This window comes from Lepidochelys kempii, chromosome 3, assembly GCF_965140265.1.
Source record: "Lepidochelys kempii isolate rLepKem1 chromosome 3, rLepKem1.hap2, whole genome shotgun sequence".
NCBI classification, from domain to species: domain Eukaryota; kingdom Metazoa; phylum Chordata; order Testudines; family Cheloniidae; genus Lepidochelys; species Lepidochelys kempii.
The window spans coordinates 25029390-25051580 of record NC_133258.1 but is presented as its reverse complement, the minus strand read 5'-3'; the positions used below and the strand labels follow the sequence as shown (position 1 = coordinate 25051580).

At 40.8% G+C, this 22191-nt stretch overlaps 1 protein-coding gene across 6 annotated transcripts in view; it reads right to left on the bottom strand.

Moving 5' to 3' along the window:
- Positions 1-11892: 11892 nt before the first annotated feature.
- CYRIA (CYFIP related Rac1 interactor A) overlaps positions 11893-22191 on the bottom strand; it is a 75237-nt gene continuing 64938 nt past the window's right edge. For 5 of the 6 annotated variants that reach the window (XM_073335967.1, XM_073335966.1, XM_073335971.1 and 2 more), the window contains 6 exons: positions 22047-22124; positions 21630-21746; positions 21464-21543; positions 17146-17272; positions 14656-14726; positions 11893-14206 (listed from right to left, as the gene is read on the bottom strand). In XM_073335967.1, the coding sequence (XP_073192068.1) occupies positions 14143-14206; positions 14656-14726; positions 17146-17272; positions 21464-21543; positions 21630-21746; positions 22047-22124 (537 nt within the window). In that variant the 3' untranslated portion in view covers positions 11893-14142. The remainder of the gene's footprint in view (positions 14207-14655; positions 14727-17145; positions 17273-21463; positions 21544-21629; positions 21747-22046; positions 22125-22191) is intronic. The other variant, XM_073335970.1, reaches the window with a different exon arrangement.

The window sequence follows — 22191 nt, the reverse complement described above, 5'->3', positions numbered from 1 at the left end:
AACAGCTATCAAATCCCCCCTCATTCTTCTCTTCGGCAGAATAAACAATCCCAGTTCCCTCAGCCTCTCCTCATAAGTCATGTGTTCCAGTCCCCTAATCATTTTTGTTGCCCTCTGCTGGACGCTTTCCATTTTTTCCACATCCTTCTTGTAGCGTGGGGCCCAAAACTGGACACAGTACTCCAGATGAGGCCTCCCCAAATAGAGGGGAATGATCATGTCCCTCGATCTGCTGGCAATGCCCCTATTTATACATCCCAAAATGCCATTGGCCTTCTTGGCAACAACGGCACACTGTCGACTCATATCCAGCTTCTCGTCCACTGTCACCCCTAGGTCCTTTTCCGCAGAACTGCTGCCTAGCCATTCAGTCCCTAGTCTGTAGCTGTGCATTGGGTTCTTCCGTCCTAAGTGCAGGACCCTGCACTTATCCTTATTGAACCTCATCAGATTTCTTTTGGCCCAATCCTCCAATTTGTCTAGGTCCTTCTGTATCCTATCCCTCCCCTCCAGCGTATCTACCACTCCTCCCAGTTTAGTATCATCCGCAAATTTGCTGAGAGTGCAATCCACACCATCCTCCAGATCATTTATGAAGATATTGAACAAAACCGGCCCCAGGACCGACCCTTGGGGCACTCCACTTGATACCGGCTGCCAACTAGACATGGAGCCATTGATCACTACCCGTTGAACCCGACAATCTAGCCAGCTTTCTACCCACCTTGTAGTGCATTCATCCAGCCCATACTTCCTTAACTTGCTGACAAGAATACTGTGGGAGACCGTGTCAAAAGCTTTGCTAAAGTCAAGAAACAATACATCCACTGCTTTCCCTTCATCCACAGAACCAGTAATCTCATCATAAAAGGCGATTAGATTAGTGAGGCATGACCTTCCCTTGGTGAATCCATGCTGGCTGTTCCTGATCACCTTCCTCTCATGCAAGTGCTTCAGGATTGATTCTTTGAGGACCTGTTCCATGATTTTTCCAGGGACTGAGGTGAGGCTGACTGGCCTGTAGTTCCCAGGATCCTCCTTCTTCCCTTTTTTAAAGATTGGCACTACATTAGCCTTTTTCCAGTCATCCGGGACTTCCCCGGTTCGCCACGAGTTTTCAAAGATAATGGCCAATGGCTCTGCAATCACAGCCGCCAATTCCTTCAGCACTCTCGGATGCAACTCGTCCGGCCCCATGGACTTGTGCACGTCCAGCTTTTCTAAATAGTCCCTAACCACCTCTATCTCCACAGAGGGCTGGCCATCTCTTCCCCATTTTGTGATGCCCAGCGCAGCAGTCTGGGAGCTGACCTTGTTAGTGAAAACAGAGGCAAAAAAAGCATTGAGTACATTAGCTTTTTCCACATCCTCTGTCACTAGGTGCCTCCCTCATTCAGTAAGGGGCCCACACTTTCCTTGGCTTTCTTCTTGTTGCCAACATACCTGAAGAAACCCTTCTTGTTACTCTTGACATCTCTGGCTAGCTGCAGCTCCAGGTGCGATTTGGCTCTCCTGATATCATTCCTACATGCCCGAGCAATATTTTTATACTCTTCCCTGGTCATATGTCCAACCTTCCACTTCTTGTAAGCTTCTTTTTTATGTTTAAGATCCGCTAGGATTTCACCATTAAGCCAAGCTGGTCGCCTGCCATATTTACTATTCTTTCGACTCATCGGGATGGTTTGTCCCTGTAACCTCAACAGGGATTCCTTGAAATACAGCCAGCTCTCCTGGACTCCTTTCCCCTTCAAGTTAGTCCCACAGGGGATCCTGGCCATCCGTTCCCTGAGGGAGTCGAAGTCTGCTTTCCTGAAGTCCAGGGTCCGTATCCTGCTGCTTACCTTTCTTCCCTGCGTCAGGATCCTGAACTCAACCAACTCATGGTCACTGCCTCCCAGATTCCCATACACTTTTGCTTCCCCCACTAATTCTACCCGGTTTGTGAGCAGCAGGTCAAGAAAAGCGCCCCCCCTAGTTGGCTCCTCTAGCACTTGCGCCAGGATAATTGCCAATGGCTCTGCAAATACATCTGCCAACTCCTTTCGCACTCTCAAATGCAGCACTTCTGGCCCCATGGATTTGTGCTTGTCCAGCTTTTCTAAATAGTCCTGAAACACTTCTTTCTCCACAAAGTGCTAGTCACCTCCTCCCCATGCTGTGCTGCGCAGTGCAGTAGTCTGGGAGCTGACCTTGTTCGTGAAGACAGAGGCAAAAAAAAGCATTGAGTACATTTTTCCACATCATCTGTCACTAGGTTGCCTCTCTCATTCAGTAAGGGGGCCACACTTTCCTTGACTTTCTTCTTGTTGCTAACATACCTGAAGAAACCCTTCTTGTTACTCTTAACATCTCTTGCTAGCTGTACCTCCAGGTATGATTTGGCCTTTCTGATTTCACTCCCGCATGCCTGAGCAATATTTTTTAAATATTTTTAGCAAGGATTCTTTAAAATACAGCCAGCTCTCCGGGACTCCTTTCCCCCTCATGTTATTCTCCCAGGGGATCCTGCCCATCAGTTCCCTGAGGGAGTCAAAGTCTGCTTTTCTGAATTCTTCTATTGGGGATAGGGTGACCAGATAGCAAGTGTGAAAAATCGAGACAGGGTGGGGGGTAATAGGTGCCTATATAAGACAAAGCCCTGAATATCAGGTTTATCCCTATAAAATTGGGGTATTTCATCACCCTAGTTGGGGAGGATGATTTCTAAGGCCCTGATTCTGCAAGGGTACTTATGCTTGATTTAACTGGAACAGATTGAGGGACGTGATCGTTCCCCTCTATTCGACATTGGTGAGGCCTCATCTGGAGTACTGTGTCCAGTTTTAGGCCCCACACTACAAGAAGGATGTGGAAAAATTGGAAAGAGTCCAATGGGGGGCAACAAAAATGATTAGGGGACTGGAACACATGACTTATGAGGAGAGGCTGAGGGAACTGGGTTTGTTTCATCTGCGGAAGAGAAGAATGAGGGGGGGATTTGATAGTTGCTTTCAGTTACCTGAAAGGGGGTTCCAAAGAGGATGGATCTAGACTGTTCTCAGTGGTAGCAGATGACAGAACAAGGAGTAATGGTCTCAAGTTGCAGTGGGGAAGGTTTAGGTTGGATATTAGGAAAAACTTTTTCACTAGGAGGGTGGTGAAACACTGGAATGCGTTACCTAGGGAGGTGGTGGAATCTCCTTCCTTAGATATTCTTAAGGTCAGGCTTGAGACAGCCCTGGCTGGGATGATTTAGTTGGGGATTGGTCCTGCTTTGAGGAGGGGTTGGACTAGATGACCTCCTGAGGTCCCTTCCAACCCTGAGATTCTATGATTCTATACTACTATCTCTGTGTGCACTATAAAACAGTGAGTTTAATTCAGGTATGGAGAAACTTGGTTGTAATACAATTCGCTCCAGCTTGTGTTGGTTGGGCACAAATAAGTTAAAACATACATGTTTTAACCGATGTCTGACCTAACGATGGGTGAATCGTGTGATAGGCCGATCTAGGTGCTGCTCATATAGTTGAGGAATATTCAGATGTGGAAAAAGTTGTAACAGAACTAAACAGGAGTAAAATATGAACTACAGCAGAGAAGAGAAGAGTTAGTGAACAGGACATAGCAGCAGAGGTGGTAAATGGAGATGGCTGGGAGGTGGAGAGTAGGTAATCTACTCGATACAGCTGGTCAAAAAATGTATTTCCTTCCCTCCAGCACCCGGAAAGCTTTGACAAAAACTTTTTTGTTTTTGTCAAAAGTTTCACTAGAAAATCTCAACTTCAGTTGACAAGTTGCTGAAATGTTTTCAGCAACCAAAACCCCAAAATGTTCACCCAAAGTCTTCTGAGAACTTAAAAAAAAAAAAAAAAAGCTTTCAAATAAAACCAGAGCAGATATTTTCAAGAAAAATTTTCATTGAGTCAAAAACTAAATTTTCCAATAGAAATTAAGTTTAAACGGAAACTTTTTGTCTAATCCTAGGGCTCAGACCTTTACTCAGTGAGTCAAGGGAACGTTGCCAGTTACATGGACAGGTGCAGGCTCAGTCCTTTGGCAAGCAAGCAGCAGGGATTCAACACACACACACACCCACAAACCCAGATCCACAAAGGCACCTTGGCATACCCCACACACTTAGGCGCCTAAGTCTCAGGCGTAGGGTCCTAAGTCACAGTTTTGGCCCCACTGCAATCACAACACTCCTGCCAAATCATGTAGGTGCCTATACTTACTCAGTGCCCAAGTTCTCAAATAAAAGTTCCCTTGATACCTATGGTTCAGCCTTTTCGTATGCATGGTCCTACCTCCCTTTAGATGTCCAGATGCCTCTCTCCTGCCTAAGTCCCAGAGCAATTCACAGCCCAGGGAAAGACAGAGATTCAGTCGCCTAAGTCTCAGGTGGGGTCTGATTTGGTAGTTATGCCCCACGCCCACCTACCAGATCAGGGTTTATTCAAAACTCAGCCGGAGAAGGTGCCCGTTTTATAACCTTTAGCCCAATGCTTAGAGCACTCACCTGGGGTATGGGAGACATAAGTGCAATTCACCCCCACACCCCACCTAAAGGAGAGAAAGGATTTGAACAGGAGTCTCCCATCTCTCAGGAGAGGGATCTGAGATACTCTGATGTGGGCCTCCCCCAGTCTCTCCTGTTGAGGGTTGGGGGAAGAATGAGTATGAATCTGTAGCCCAATGGGTAAAGCCCTCCGCTGAGAGGTGGAAGATCACAGTTCAAATCCTTTCTTCCCTTGTGGTAGAGAGGGGCAATTTGAACCTGAGTCGCCTACATCCCAGGCAGGTGCACTAACCACTGAGCTAAATGTGATAAGGTAGGTACCTTCTCTGGCCATTTCAAGTAGAGCAAGGCAGGCTCCTAACTCATCCTTCAAGACGCACCTTAGGCACTGACTCCAGGTAGCTAGGCACCTCCCTGAAGCCTGGATTTAGCTTTGCTCACATTCCATTGGTTGGTATCCCCCATTGATGAGCTTAGGTGGCTTCCCACCTAGTGGGCTGGCTTTTGCAGATTGCATTTTTAGGCATGATTTCCCCCCATTCATAGAATTGGGAGCGTAGGTGCCTAATTCAGCTTTGTGGATTACAGTGTTGTTCCTGTGATTTTTCTATGTGCCTAAAAGTTAGGCGCTATCATGCTCAGCCTAACTACCTTTGTGGATCCCACCCATGGTCCTCAGCCTAAGATATTCCAATGTGCTGAACTGAGCTGCAGTACTCTTTGCCTGTGACCTAGTTTACGAAAATGTAAAATGATCACTCTGTGCCCAATTGAGAATGTGGTGTTCCCAAACAAACTATTCAATTAGAAAATCATTCTGGTTGAAAGGAGATTAACACTTACTGCAGTTAGCACCCAACCACATAAAAGTGTGCGTTGACATGGTAATCTTACTGTTGTCCAATCATAAATAACAGAGATACTAAAAAAAAAACAGGATTTGAAGGCAAAAGAAAAAAAAGCAGTATTATAAAACAGGGCATTTTTTAACCTTGTGTCTTGCTTAACAATTTTACAAAGTGGGGTAAATAAAGCATTTCCCAAATTTACATCCGCTGGCCCTAAATTTAGATCAACTGGAAAAAGTCTAGGATATTATCATCATTATCTTCATTAAACTCAGCCTTATTCAGTCTAGTTCAGCAAATAAAGCATTTTGTAAACATCTATTAATTTTTCTGAAACATTTTCTTGGCTGTTAATTTCTAGATTCCATTTACAGACAGATTATGAGTAGAAGATTTCAACAAGGTTCTTATGTTATACATTGATCTGCACTAACAGAAGCCTCGATTTTATAGTAATAAGTAACTAAAGAGGTTTCAGAGTGGTAGCCATGTTAGTCGGTATCAGCAAATATAACGAGAAGTCCTTGTGGCAATTTAGAGATTAACAAATTTATTTGGGCATAAGCTTTCTTGGGTTAGAACCCACTTCATCAGATGCATGGAGTGGGTTCTAACCCACGAAAGCTTATGCCCAAATAAATTTGTTAGTCTCTAAGGTGCCATAAGGACTCCTCGTTATTTTAACTAAAGAGGAAGATCATGAGTGAGAAAACACAAAGCGTAACATTTATACTAGCATCTATTAGAATTATTTCTACTGGAATTAGTTGAGTTACACTGGTGTAAAACTGATGTGATGATAGAATCAGGCTTAAAGAATTTTGTTAATATTGCAGTCACAGATTATTGTATTTAGTCTGTAAAGGAGCCATTAGAGTTGACTATTGCTTTGGCTAATGATCTCTGAGGAGAACTGGAGTCATATTTCAATGCAAACAAAATGGTTTTCATTCACTTATTTGCAAGTGGAAATCTTATAATTGTTTCAGCCCACTGGTTCCCATATTGTAGTGTGTGTTGCCTGTAATTACAACCATGGGCCCTGGAATTCTTCTGCATTCCAGGACTTGGCTTTTCAAATTCCCATGCCCATACAATCAAATAGTTCCGAGCAGTCCATTGGCCATGGAATATATGCAACTCTTTCAGCATACACAACTATAATACTGGCAAGAGGTGGTTTTGTGAGAGGCCTAGAATATGTGAACTCCTAAACTCTAATCCTTGCTCTGACAATACCTCACTCGGTGGCATGGAATATGTCTCATCCTCCTACGGTTAGTTTCATCATCTGCATAATAAGGTTGAAAATTTGATTTACCTACACCAAAATGGGTGTTGTGTGGCTATTAATTTATGCTTGTAAAGTACACATGGACATTGTTAAGCATTATATAGGTAAAAACTGGTGGGGAATGAAAGAAAGACACAACACAAGATTGCCCAATTTATTGCACTCATCCTTAGGTCATTATAGTTTTGTTCCTAAAATACTGAAAAGTTTTAAGTGATCTCCACCAATTCCACTGTGGTATGGAGCTTTAATCTGGGTGGTGAATTCTAAGGGCTCTGTACTGCCCAGTTCATGGGTACTAGTCCCATTTATTTCAGTTATCCCCTTATGATAGCACTAGATATCAACTAAGCCAGCTGGCAGGAGAATACAAAAAGCTGAAAGGGAGAAGAGTCCTCATTAAAAAAAATAGCAAAGTATTTTTATCATAATTTTTCACCTACCCATAAAAATACAAACACCAGAGCACTTCAGTCTGCTCTCCCATCTGTTTTACAGCAGAATAATCCCCGATTTACAGGTGAGGGATCAATCAGAACCAGATTGTTGTTTTGGAGTGTAATTATGAGAGATGGCAATTATTTATTGTCTTTTTATATATGATATTTTGAAAGTTATAACTTCATAGATTCATAACTTTTTAAGGTCAGGCAGGAAAATTATGACCATCTAATCTGACTTCATGAACGACACAGGGCCACAGATTTAATCCAGTGATTTCTGCATATAGCCCAGCAGCTTGTGGTTGAACTAGATCATGTCTTTTAGAAGGACATATAATCTTGAATTAAAGGTTCCAAGTGATGGAGAATTTATGACTGTAAGCTCTTTTAGGCAGGGACCATCTCTTTGCTATATGTTTGTACAGAGCCAACCACAGTGAGGCCCTTCCCCCAAGGTGCTACTATAATACAAATGGACAGTTGATAATAATACTGCATCCATACATAAACTGTTCCAATGGTTAGCCATCCTCGCTGTCCAATTTTGCCTTTTGCTGATCCACCTGGTGTATCTTGAGTGTCACGGGACTGTGGGAGACGTGAGGGAGCCAACCCCATAAGGGAGAGTAGGAGTAAAAGATACCCAAACTACAACTCTCTTGAGGCACTACTACACCAAAAGGAGATGTTCTTTAATGCCAAACTAACATGAAATGCAACATTATGCTAAGTCTGAGTAAACACTTTTGGGGAACTTTTTCTTCTTCAAAATATTTCATTACTTCAACTTTACATCCTGTTTTAAGACAAAGACAAGTGTCAAAATATCTGATCTTCCCGTAAGATGGAAATTCAATTTTCGGTGAGCTCTACTGAAAAAGAATCCCGTAACTGAATTTGTCAAAAGCTCTTCAGAACAGTTTGCCTGAATAAAGGGGTGTCACTGAACCCTGAGAGGTTCTGTCCGATCCAGCCTCTCTCCTTCAGTTTCATTGGTCCTGACCCCATGGACCGGGGAGCAACCATTTCGCCAGTTATATCATTACTAATAGCCCACTGGGGATGGCATCACCGTCAACGGGAGTCTGAATGAGGAAGGAAAGACACAGTTCTGATACAGGGGCCAACTGGTGTTTTACCAGTTTGTGTCAGCAATTCTTGTCAGGCCTGACATATTCACCACACCTAACACAGTGTTGTCATGATTTGCATCTAAAAGGCGTCAAGTAAGGTATCATATATGAACTAGTAACATGCTGGTCCTGAAAATCATTGTGTGGTGTATGAATAGGGTGTGTACAACTAGATGCTAGAATTATGTTTTTTAAATGTGTTTGGGCTTGTGAATTGCTTGTCAGTCTGCCCTAGACAAAGGAACGTGTATTTGCTTGTCTGACCAGTCTGGTCATCAGAAACAATGAAGGCACCTTTACACATAAGGTAAACAAAGCTATCAAGCAGGGAAAAACACAGCATGGCATCTACATTCCAGCAGGAGTGAGAACCTTTGAGCTTATTTTTCAAAGAATACATTTCAAAGGTTTACTATAAAAAGAAAAGGAACAAACCCCATAGTTAGCCTTCACCTGAGGAGTCACAGAAACCAAGTGCTTTGAGCACTGTGTGATGGGTCCTGGCTGAGGAACAGGGTAGCCAGGCTGGAAGAATGACTGGTGAGAAAAACTTCTTTGAACAAATGACTCTAGGTTGTTGAGTTTTAGTCTCAGAAATGTATTTTTCCCTGTTTGTTTGCAATGCTTTCTATACCAATTCCTCATACTTGGTATCACTTAAACCTATGTCCTTTTCTTAATAAAATTGTTTTACTTTTACCATAATCCAACTCAGTGCTTTGACTGAAGTGGAGGATTTGTCAATCCCACTTAATACGCTGCTGTGTACAGTCTCTTGAAAGGAACGGCAAAGTTGAGAAGGTTTTGTGGGTGCTACAATAGGAAGGGCTGGGCACTGCAGAGACAGACATTCTTGGGGAGAACTCAGAACTGGGAGAGAGTTGGTGTCACTCTGCAAGGAGTAACCAGGCTGGTGGAAACCAGGATGAGGCTACTGTGCTGTGAGCATGCTGTTGGTGTCAGGGCTCTGATACACAGGGCAGGCAGTGATAAAATCCCTAACTAGTCGGGGTTGGACCCCAAAGTGTCAAACCAGTCAATGTCGCATAGACGTTTACATTATTATAACAAGAATGCTAATTTGTTTCCACATGTCCTCAGCACAAGCATCCTCAGTCTATACACAGAGAGGGAGCCGGACGAGCGATTGGAGCCCATTAGCAAGGCCATCATTCCATAATGGGACAGTACAGTGAGCGTGCTTTGCTCTCACACAACAGAAGGAAGATCACATGGAATTTTCCTGTTTGGATTTGTTTTGTGTAAGCGCACAGTTCATTGGAGGGACTGTCCCTACCCTCTCCTGCCTCCCATTTTCACTGCCAAATAAAGGCCATAACTCCTTCCCTTTCCCCTGTTCATTCCCTCCCTTCGTGGGCTCTGGAAAGAACAGGAATTGCCCTCATCATGTACATAACACTTGCCGCTCTGCATTTAGTCAATCACTACAATCTAACCTCAGGCTTCAGAAGGTCACCTACAAGGGTCAGGAAGGAATTTTTTCCCTGATTCACATTTGGCCAGCTGCATTCTGGGTCTTTTTGCCCCTCAAACTTCATCTGATCTGAAGCATCAGATATTGGCCGCAGCTGGAATCAGGCCACAGGATGAGATCAACCAATGCTCCAAGGACATACAGAGAATCCTCTCTCCCAGATGCTTAGCAGATGCTCCCATGCTCAGGCTCACACTGATTACCCAATATGGTACCAGGAAAGAATTTTCACCCAGCTCAGATTGACAGGAACCTTGCAACTTTTTAGCCTTCCTCTGCCGCATGGAGCACTGATAATCTGCAAGGGTTATCTGAGCAGGTCATCTAAATCAATTCCCTTCTGCCATAGGGGCCTCAGGCATTGGTTGCTCCATAATATTTCCTGGTCTCTGGCTCTGGCACACAACTGTTTAGTCTCCTGAACACTGAAATGTGAACTAAAACCTGGATTCTAATTTGGTCAAATAAAACTCCTTTGGAAAGATGCAGCAGCAAGTTGTCTTTTAATCTCATCTTATTTAAGTGGGGCAAAAACTGGGTGAGTGGTTTACCGCAGTTTGTCAATGGCAAGGCTGGGAAGAGAACCCAGGAATCCTCGTTGAGACTCACTGCACCTGAGAGTTGGAGCATTAGCTACATGAGGCAAGAATGTCTTCGATCAATAGGAGAAAAGGGAGACCTGATGGGAACAGGAGAGAGAGAAAGAGAGAGAGAGAGAGAAAAGTCCCAGCATGGCTGCCTACTAGATCAGGCCCACAGAAAACAGCTGAGGAGGAGTGCGGGATACCTTTTTTTAGGTTATTGCTTAGAACACTGGCCCATGATACAAGAGACCAAGGGACAGATTCAGAGCTAGGACATGAATCCGTCTCCCAGCTGAGTTCTTTAACTACTGCATTGTAGGATATTGTGGGATGGGTCTCTCCTGTTGAAGCTGTTCTACTTTGTATGAAATACTTAAATAGTCATTGAGTGAGAGAATGACTATAGCTCAGTGGTTAGGGGCATCACCTGGAAGATGGAGGTTCAGTCCCTGCTCTAATTAATATGTAAGTACTTGCACTTGTTCTACGATAAACAGTGGTGTGACGCAGGACTAGAAAGGGTGAAGGATGAAGGACTCGAATTCAGCCCTTAGACAGATGATGTAGTAGTAATCGAATGTCAAGCCGCTTAAAAACAATTAAAAATGTAAAGTAAAAGTTGGAGGCTTTTTCTTGTATAATGCCCACCACACAGAAAGGTATATTACATACTCCTGGGGCAATTCTGCGCCAAAAAGTTAAAAACTTTGCTAAAAAATTTAAAATTCTGCACACAGTTTTAAAATTCTGCAGATTTTATTTGCTAAAATAACACTATATAATCATTCCAGTTTAAATTATTATGGTAATTTATTTCAAAATACCTATCAGCAACTATGTTTAACAATACAGATATAAAAAATTGCCAGAGGAGCAGAGAGTTAAGGAAACCCCTACAGCAACTCAGTTCCTGTTTCTCTACCCTCTCCCCCCCGCCCCGAGCCCAGCTGGTGGGCCAGACACTCACAACCATTCTTCCCAGAGGCCAGCTGCAGGACCTCCCCCAACCCAGATTCCTAGAACCCTTGCACTCAAAGCTCAGGTGTGCCACCCTCAGCCAGATACTCGCACGCACCTCCTATCCCACTAGAGCCCAGGGATCCAGAGGGAGAAACATCCTGATGCTGGGTTCTGGGCTTGAATGTAGTTTCCTGCATGCTGCCTCCTTCCTTCAGGGCATGCTGGGAACTGTAGCTACCAGGAATCCTACAGCTCCCTCTCCACAGCAGCGTCTTCTATTTGTGAGTTGGGCTCTGCTGGATCTAGTGCTCCCTAGTGGCAGCTGGCAGCTCTGAAGCCCATTTCTTGGGGGAGGGGGGGAGAAACACATTCTGAGCATAATACTAATTTCTGCGCAAATCCTGCACTGCGCAATAGTGCAGACTTTCCCTAAGAGTAATTATATAGGATAGATTCAACCAGCAGAGCTGTTCAAGTGTCCAACAACTGTAGTATCTATAATATTACTGGTATAAAAAGTATAACATTTATAAATTGGGTATATTTAGGGATACTGAATGGAACTTTCAAATGTCAATCCATATCCTCCTTTCTTATTACCCACTGTATAAATTACAGACAATCCAAATGCTGTGAAGGTACCAAACTTTTTATTATTTCAAACAAACTTCTGTACAAAATAGCCCCGTCACATCAGGCAAAGAAATGCATTGACATTTGCGAACAGCACATGACAACTTTAAGAACGCTTTCAGGTTTACATTTTTCTTTATTATACAGCTCTCCTCTTTTGACTCTTAAAAGACTTCAATGTTTAACAATTATAATTACAGATAGGCAAGTATTAACTTTAGGAAATTTAGCAAATAAAGAATCTACCAGATCCACTACAAATCTATAGTCCATTTAGCTAACAATGGCAAAAGTACTTTTTTCAAGAACATTTGGTAAATATCCTTATATTAAACTGTTTCTGATGACACTTGAGTACTCAGCAGCAGCTGTATAGTAGAATCAGAAAGATTATTATCTGCATTACGTTAGCTTCTTGAGGCCCCAATCAGAATTGAAGCCTCAGAGTAATAAGTGCTGTGTAAATATAAAACAGAAGGCAATCCCCTACCCCAAAGAGCTTGCAAACTAAATACTGCCTAGGAACTGACATTGATAAGTAACTTCGTAGCAGTGCAGTACAGTTTCTAGCGTGCAACATTACACCTCGAAAACATTAAAGGGCCACATTTTCTGAAGTACATTCATGAAAACTCCAGTGACTGCACACAAACTCCGACATATATACGGATACACAAATCAGGGTTTATGCATATGCCTTAGAGTTTACATGCAACATGTAAGCCAAGCATGCAAAATTTAGTGCACGTTTTTGAAAACGTGATCCTCTCTGCTAGAAAATTCACAGCTGCTGCAGGTCACTCAGACACTCAAAAGAGCACTTTTCTGGTTTTTGCAAAAGACCTTTATTCCTTCGACTGGAGAAAATAAGAACAAATGTAACTCAGTGAGGAACTCAACTTCTTGAAAGTATAAGTCACATTTGAAAACAACAGCTAAGTAAGCAACTGAAACTTCTCAGTTTTCACATGGTATTGGCTGATAAGAAGTCCTATAAAGGAGTTTGACTCAAATAGCTCAACTCCCAAACACAGTCAAACCCTCTTTATATCACTCCTGCTCTAATAAGGCCAGGTTTACACTAGAAACTTTTGCTGGTATAATAATGTCAGTTAGGGGTGAGAGAGTCTTTACAATGTTTTTATATCAGCAGAAGGCTCTAGTACAGACAGTTATACCAGCAAAAAGGCTTTTTGCCCATTTAAGGTATGTCTACACTACAAAGAGACCTGTGGCTGGCCCGTGTTGTGGGGATTGGGGATATAAAATAGCAGTGTAGACATTCAGGCTTGGGTTAGAACCCAGGGTTTGGGACTCTACGAGCCCAAGACCCAACATCTACACTGCTATTTTATAGCCTGCAGCCCATGCCCTTTGAGACCGTGTCAGCTGACCTGGGCCAGCTGCAGGTGTTTTATTTCAGTATAGACAGACCCTTAGATTTTATTTGGGAAATTGGCATAAGATTTCAAGTGTACACAAAGCTTTAGTACTTCCTCCTTATTCTCCAAGCTTCAGGCATTAGGCCTAAGAGTATTTTTCTTCTTCAGTAATACAAAGTTGTCTGAATAGGAGGATAGTCTTGAACTGCATTTTACAAGTAAGTACATTAAACCTGAAACAGGATATTAATTTCTCAACTGTGGAATGGAAAGGGTTACATCATAAACCGAAGAGACAAAATGTCGTCTTTGGCAAGAGAATTTGTTGGCTGTTATCAGCCAGGCAAGAATGAGCAGTAAGTGGCCACTTTTCCTTCTGCCTAATACAAAACATGTTGCGTCTCATGCAATGGTGCTGAACATTCAAATAACCTTCATTCCATAAAAATTCAATGGAGAACTTTATGTAAAACTAAATTTCCAACTAAACAGCACACTAAAAAAGAAAATGAGACAATTTCACTTTTATTTTAATTCATATTAAATTTCTCCTGCAAGATTTCACCCCTATGGTTTAGTCCATTTTGTCCTTACTACTGCTTACTTCTGTGAAAGAGGCGGCTTTTTTTGGATTAAACAAACACAGACGACAACAGACTGTTATAGATGTAGCTGATGTAAAAAGATAAGGCGGACATGTAAATGGAGATTGTGCTACATAAAGTCAGTCATATTATGACTAAAGATTCATAGATTTCAGTGATGTGAAGAACATACACACAAGTATTAACACCAATCTGTATTAAATTATGTAAACATACACATCTTCTGTGATCAATACATAGATCCACTTGTCTCAGAAGGGACTACTGAAGCAAAGCTCGAATTTGCTTGGAAGTAGACTCATCATTCAGGTGTTTTGTAGTGAACCTAGGAATACAAAGTGAAAGTGTAATATACAAATAATGAACATGAATTAGGACATCCTCAAAGCTTTGTTAGCGGTTCTGCAAATTAATATGAAGTTTTACTAAATATAGTAGGTTTATGTATATTAAACATAGTTTCCTCATTTTCCCTATGGAAAACAAAGCTACTGCTGGGAACATAACTCTAAAATGGATGGTGTAGTTGTATGGTTGGATATTAACACTTTCATAGAAGACAGTCAGTGGTTCCATTACCATTCACCCATTTCATCTCCATGCTCTCAAAACAGTCTCATTAATTTTGCTTAGAAATAATCAAAATATATTCTGCTCTTTTGGAATCCTCGTTTAGTACATCTACGTACCTTAGATCTGTGCATGCCTCCCTGCCCCCTTACCATATGGCCTGAGCACTTCACACTATACTCTTCTATCTACCCCTGTACATACCTGAGAGCATTCAGAAGGCCTTCCACGGTATCAGGAGGCTGTTCCTTTAAAACTTTTATGTACCCCTTCATCTGGGAACAGAAGCATATGACTATTGAACAATATAGAATTTGCAGTATCTGAAAACAGATAAAAACCTAACCAATACAGGTCAGCTTTATTTCCAGATACGTTTCATACAGCCAGTGAACATGAACAGTAAAATGTCATTATACTAAATAACGGGCAAGAGTGGAGGGTCCCAGAGTTCAGGCTCCAGCCCAAGCCGGAATGTCTACATAGCAATTTTTAAGCCCTACAACCCGTGCCAGAGAAGAGCAGCTCTGCGTGGCTCAAAAGCTTGTCTCTCTCACCAACAGATGTTGGTTGGCCCAATAAAATGTATTACCGCACCCACCTTGTGTCTCTAATATCCTGGGACCGACACGATTACAACTGAACTGAATACCACATTATGGAGATGTGTATTTCTCTAAAACTCTAATTAGGAAAGGGTTATTTTATTTTATTTTGGAGGGTGGGGGGGCAGAGAGAGAGAAGAGGAGACTATAGTTTAATGGTTTGGGCATGGCTGGAATGTGGGAAACACAGGTTAAGTCCCTGCCCCACCTGATTCCAAACAAAATTTTTCATCCCAGATCACTTCAAAATCACGCAGAGCAGGGACTTGAATCTGGGTCTCCCACATCCCCAGCCACTATCCTAACCACCAGGTGGTGGCCATACAGAACCCCTACTGTTTCCCCTGACAATTTTGTTTTTTGCAAAAACATTTAAAATGTTTTGGTTTTGTTCCTATGCAGAATGAAAACAAAATTTCAAAACTTCAAAATCTGGGAAACAGAATCGTCTGGACAGCTCTACTGCCAAGACCCATTGCAGAGTTTTAACCACAGGTCAGTCTTTCCTCTCAATTTGAGATACCAATGCGTGTCTAAATCTGTAGGTGAATAAATGGAGGTTCAGTTAAGCACTTCCCAGATGCTCTTAACTAGTGCCAGGTCTATGGATTAGCTGCACAAGATGATCTGGAAAATGTCTGTCTCAGCCTTTACTCACTGAGTAATCAAATGGACATTAGCCAGTTACTCATTCTCCCTGTATGGGAAATCCAGTCGAGCTCACAGCAATCCACAGATAGATGGGTGCAGCTTAAGGCAGAAGCTCTGCCCAAAACAGTCACCCAAGTTACTCGGCAGGAAAGCAGCGTTTTTCAAGAACAGAAACAATCAGAACCTAGGAAACTCAGAGGGCAAGAAATGGCTCATTTTCTCCACTGTCTGTAGAGTGCGCCAAAACTTTTCCCAAGAGATTGCTGGCTTGGAGAGGAGAATTGTCTTCTACAGAAAACTGACCTTCCATTTGAATAGACGAGTCTGAAATACTGGAAGTATTCATACTAGGACATGCACTTTACACTTGAAATTAAGATTTGGGTCCCCTTTGCACACTCTAAAAACTGACTTGAGTGTCTCCTGCCTACCAATTCCTTTTTACTTTGTATCTAGCTACCTATACTGTTATAAACTTGGATTAGAATACATAATAAAGTGCCAGGCAAATGATTCACATTTATTTGATAACAGCATTGTGAAACAATCGTCATATATATTAGGAAAGCTAATCATATACAATTGGGCTTTTGGCAACATTTCAAGTGTTGTATTTCTGTGGCAGCATGGTCCATTGGGTAAGACACTGGAATAAGGAAATCTGGTCTCACCTCTACCACTGTCCTGCTCTGTGACCTTGAGAAAGTCAATTTGCCTATATGTGCCTCAATTTCCTCACTGTAATACGGAGTCAGTGAAAGAGTCTTTGTAACGTGCTTTGAGATCAACAGATGAAATAGACTATGAAAGCTAATATCACCAATATTATAAAAAAAAAAACACAGATGCCCAAATTTTTTTTGTATGTGGGAGGGGAAACTGCTAGGGAAAACTTTTTTTCTTTTGTCAGTTGTAGTTTAGTTTTGTTGAAGGTTAGCTGTTTAACTGATTGTAGAATTAAATTTGTCCAAAGCACCTTGTGTAAATAGGTAGGTACTTTTTCCTGTATATATGTAAGACATTAAAGGTTGATTTCACTTCATTACTATGCTCACCAAAACTTAAGCTAAAAGTTCTCAGTCAGCATTAAACAGATAAACTTTAGGCTTAGTTTGGGTCTCAGCCAAACTAGTAACCGCATGGAATAGCTGGTTATTTAGATTAAAAACACTTCCAAAAAGTGAGTTTTAGAACTGACAAATTACAGGGTTAGTTTATCCCAGAATGTCTACACTGCAATTTTACTGTAATAGAACATCTAGTAAAGCAACAGAACTGCTTAATACACGACAAATGAGCACCAGTGTCCGATACAAAATTTGAAAACAACTGAAAATGAGTCGTATAAAAGCCTAAACTTCTATGGAAGAAATCTATAGACAAATATTTAGCTAATCTACAGAGCATTAAAAAAATCTTCTTTGTAAATTACGCTTACGTCAATCTTTGATGTCTTAGAAAAAGCTCCCACGGGATGAACGTGATCATAGAGAATAATAACACCCACCATTACTCTCATGCAGAACATAAGAGTCTTTTCACTGGTGAACCGACTTCTGTATTCTCTGGAAAAAAAGAATTCTTGACTGATTCTGCATAGCACAATTTATTCTTTCATGTGTTTCACATGAGAACTTTATTCTCAAACTAGAGTATTAGTGCATGGAAATCAATAAATGTAAATCAATAAGCTTTTAAGGAAACCAACACCAGTAATGATCCTTGAATCAATCAACTTGGCAGTTTACAGGGAGAGAGAGAGAAAAAAAAAACAGAAAACAACTGATGGTACAGTAAAATCTTCCACTACTTCTTCAAAGATCATATTATCATCTCTATCAAACCCTGAATTTTAGACATTTGCTGGAGGTCTCCACAGATATGGAAGGTTATAAAGATAGACAGTGCTCATTATTCACTATTAGAATGCCAAAACGATAGGAATTCAAAGTAAAGCTACTTCTGTTGTTTAAATATGAGTAGTGAACAGGTAACATTCCTATCAAGATTTCATTTGCCTTTCAAATGGAAGCCTCAGCCCTGGCCTACACTAGGACTTTAGGTCGAATTTAGCAGCGTTAAATCGATGTAAACCTGCACCCGTCCACATGATGAAGCCTTAACTTGACTTAAAAGGCTCTTAAAATCGATTTCCTTACTCCACCCCGACAAGTGGGTTAGCGCTTAAATTGGCCTTGCCGGGTCGAATTTGGGGTACTGTGGACACAATTTGACGGTATTGGCCTCTGGGAGCTACCCCAGAGTGCTCCATTGTGACCGCTCTGGACAGCACTCTCAACTCAGATACACTGGCCAGGTAGACAGGAAAAGAACCGCAAACTTTTGAATCTCATTTCCTCAAGAAAAAAGGCGCGAAACGATTGTCTGCTGCTACTTTCAGGGAGGGAGGGAGGGAATGGGGGCCTGACGATATGTACCCAGAACCACCCGTGACAATGTTTTAGCCCCATCAGGCATTGGGATCTCAACTCAGAATTCCAATGGGCAGCGGAGACTGCGGGAACTGTGGGATAGCTACCCACAGTGCAACACTCCGGAAGTCGACGCTTGCCTTGGTACTGTGGAAGCACTCCGCCGAGTTAATACACTTAAAGCATTTTCTATGGGGACACACACACTCGAATATATAAAAACGATTTCTAAAAAAACGACTTCTATAAATTCAACCTAATTTCGTAGTGTAGACATACCCTTATATGTGGATGGCAAAGTTAAAACAGTCACTACAACAGTTACTCCTTGAAATCATCATCAGGGAGGTGAAAAATGAATTGAGCAAAAAAGAGGCCTGAGACTAGTCTATGCTATATTTCTCAACCACTACCTACATCAGAGGTTCAGATTAACTCCTTTATTGTTTTAATTGGCGACTTTTCTGCTGATTTCTTAAATGAAAGTCACCAATAGGAGAATGGTGAACCTTGTTAATTTTCAAAAACTAGAAGCTGTACTTCACAATTCCTTTACTTTGAGTTCCTGAACTCTATTTTTTTCTTGTTTAAATAATGTAGTAACAATAATAGCATATAATCAGAAACCAGCTATGAGCACTGACATTGGGAAATGTCTGATAACTATTCATCTGTCTCCTTTATGATTTAAAAATCAATGTTAAAATTATGCTTTTAAAAAAGTTTTCAGTTGGTATTTTTGAAAGCAATCAGCATTTGCCTAACTCTGCTTCCAATGAAGTCAGTGGTAAAACTTATATGAAGCAGACAGGACAAAGCTGTGCAATTTTGAAAATGTCCCATTCCTTATTTTATTGTCTTTAAAAACCAACAGTTGTACCAGGATGGCAATACAATCTCTTGCGAAGAATAACTGTAACTAGTATAGGGATAGGCATATTTTCAGTGAAAACATCTGCTCCTGACCCAAGTGGCCAGCAAATACAAAACAAACACCCCTTTAGCTTATCAACTGGAATTCCATTATACCTATTAGCCACTCTATCTGAATGATTTTAATCCCTTAAAATTCTCCTGAATTATGCTACCTCTTTCTGTAAGCTCATGGGCCTAAATTCTGAAAAGCAACTGATTAAGGTGTCAAGATGGGTACGAAAAATTTAATGCACTCAAAATAAAGTGGCAGATGCTCAACACTTATGAAAATCAGCTTCCTATCAGATGTCAAGATGGGCAACAAAAACTGAATCATCTAACATAAGTTACTTTTTCTTGCTCTCTTCTGAACGAAGAACATGTTTAACTGTAATTCCCAGCGCATCTTTTTAAGAAAAAACATCTAATCTTGATTTAAAAATTGTCAGTGATGGAGAAACCACCACAACCCTCGGTAATAACCCTTAGCTAAGATTAAGGGTCACTAAGATATGAAATATGGAACAGAGGGAGGATGAATTAAAAAAGGTCACGAGATTTTTTTTCCCCATCAGTAAGAATAAAATATTGTATCTTACATTTTATCATATTTAAGGCTTTGTTAATTCAATTCCTAGGACAATGATAATTTTTAGTATGTCATAGCTCCTGGAATGTTAGGGTAAATGGAAGGAGAGTTCACTGGAGATGTACTACTATTACCTTCTTTGACCTTCAATATCTCCTCCCACCATCTGCCTAAAAGCATCATGCCAGGACATTTTAGAACTGGTAGATAAACTGCAGCAGAAGCCATAACAGTAAGTAAAATTAAAGGATTCCTTTCATAAAGATGGATTGTACAAAACGAAAACTACAACTAGACTACAATTAAAAAAGGCCAAAAAATAAGCACTGGCTTCCTCATCACACAATCTTTAGCTTATTTTATTTAAATAAATCCCTTGGACCCAGTAAAATTATGTAATAGTCCCTTTCTAAAAGGAGTAATGACATTTGAGTTAAAGGTAAAGACAATATAGTCTATGTTCCTTTTGTCATTTTAGTATACTCTCCCTTTGTTCTTGTCAACTGAGTACAGAAACTGAGCAGAGGGATTCTCAGTTCGGATACCAACTCCCTATATGGCTTTAGGCATTTTCTTTTGCAGCTATGCTTTCCCAATGTGAAAATATTGATCTAGGAGTTCACAGCTGTATTATGAGGATTGAATTAATGTTTGCAGAATATTGGACACATGTACTCCTTGCTAACGTACAACGGGGTCCTGTGCTTGGGAAGAAATCAGTTATTCTGTTATTTACATCCCTCTCTTCTACAATGGGGGTACTGATAATATTTGCTGTTTATATTGTGGTAATGCCTAGAGGACCAAACCCATTGTACTAGGCACTGTACAAGCATATAATGAGAAGATGGTCTCTACTTCCAAGAGTTTCCTTAATCTGAATAGGAAATGGATACAAACAAATTGGGGAGGGAGCACAGAGTAACCAATGACTAGGATCAACTTGGTAAGCCATGGTCATATCACAGCCGTTTTTGTAGGCATCAAAGCAGAGGAGCATTTCAAGATGTCTTTTTTTGTTGTTGTTCTATTTATCTTCTATCTATTTAGATAAATTTTATATAAAAACTGTTGCAATGAAGGTAGACTTGACCAAACATCACAACTGAGTGAAAACTCTCTCCATTGGCTGATTTACAGCAAAATGGAGATTCAATTCAAATAAACGAGTTCCCTGATCAAGAAATAGAATATATACTTCTCCAGACCCTCCAGTATTTTCAGAAACAAACAAAAACCCAAACCACCACCCAAAAAGACTATCTTTGTTTCCACCAGTTTGTCTATAAAAATGTCATAGCTCAGACTGAAGTATCTGGTTTTGTGATATCAACTACAGGAAGATTACCTCATATACAATTGTTTGGGAATCTTCTAAGAAATTAGACCTCCAATCCAGCAAAACACAGGAGTATGCACATAACTTTATGGATGCAAGTAGTCCCACTGAAGTCTATGTACCAATTCTAACACTCTGCTGAATCAGAGCCTTATGCTGTGAACCTCCCTGGGCAAAACTGTTAATGTATTAATGAAAAATATTCATACTAGTCAAGACAGGAGGCATGACTTGCTTATATTAGTTCTTTGTCTACTCATAAGTCTCGTATGTATGCTTTAAATTAAAATATCTATCTTAAACTTTTATAGAGCAACTACCAGGCTGGTTGCTCTATAAAAATCTAAGATATTAGAAAGATATTTTAATTTAAGGCATACATACTAGACTTAGTTTGCAAAAACTGCTCACATGCTAGATGGCTACTTAAGCAGACCCCTCCCCCCTCCCCCAAAAAGATTGAACTGATAAATAAACTTACGGTGTTTCCAACATTACTTTACATACACTGGCCATAGTACTTAAACAATCTGTTGTATTCTCAATCGGTAGGGTTTTGTTCTAGAAAAATTAAACACAACCATGATCATTAAACCAAATTGTACAACTAAATGTTAGAAAATAATGCAAAAAATCTTATCACTTACTTCTGATACAAAGTGTGTTGTGGCATTGCTGAGTGTTTTGAGCATTGGTGTGGCTTCTGCATAAAATAGAGACATTCTGTTGGCCATTTCATTATTTACTTCATTCTCAATGTCTATCTGATAAAAATATGAAGAAAAAATAGTTAATAAATGACACTCCTTTCAAAAATGTTACCAGCAGGGAGAAACAGATAAACTGTATACTCACACCAGTGAGCCGTTATTTACGTGAGTAGTCTCATTACAGTCAATGGTACAACTTGTCTGATTAATTGCTCACCAATGTAAGGAGTTGACAATATGGCCTTTAATGTAGGCATCTTGTAAACCACTGCAAAAAACGTTACCACCAGTGGCGGGAATGCACATCCATAAACTCCAGAGTGAAAACAAAAAGTCCAAGTTCCATTTACTTACATGCATATTGTTTATTCTGTTGCGATTTATTGTCCGTCTGTAGTAACTGAAGTCATTTTGAATGGCTGGGTTTCTCATCTTAATGGATAAAAAGAATCAGTATATAACACACTTCAAAATGCAAGGAAATGTTTCAGTGTATATT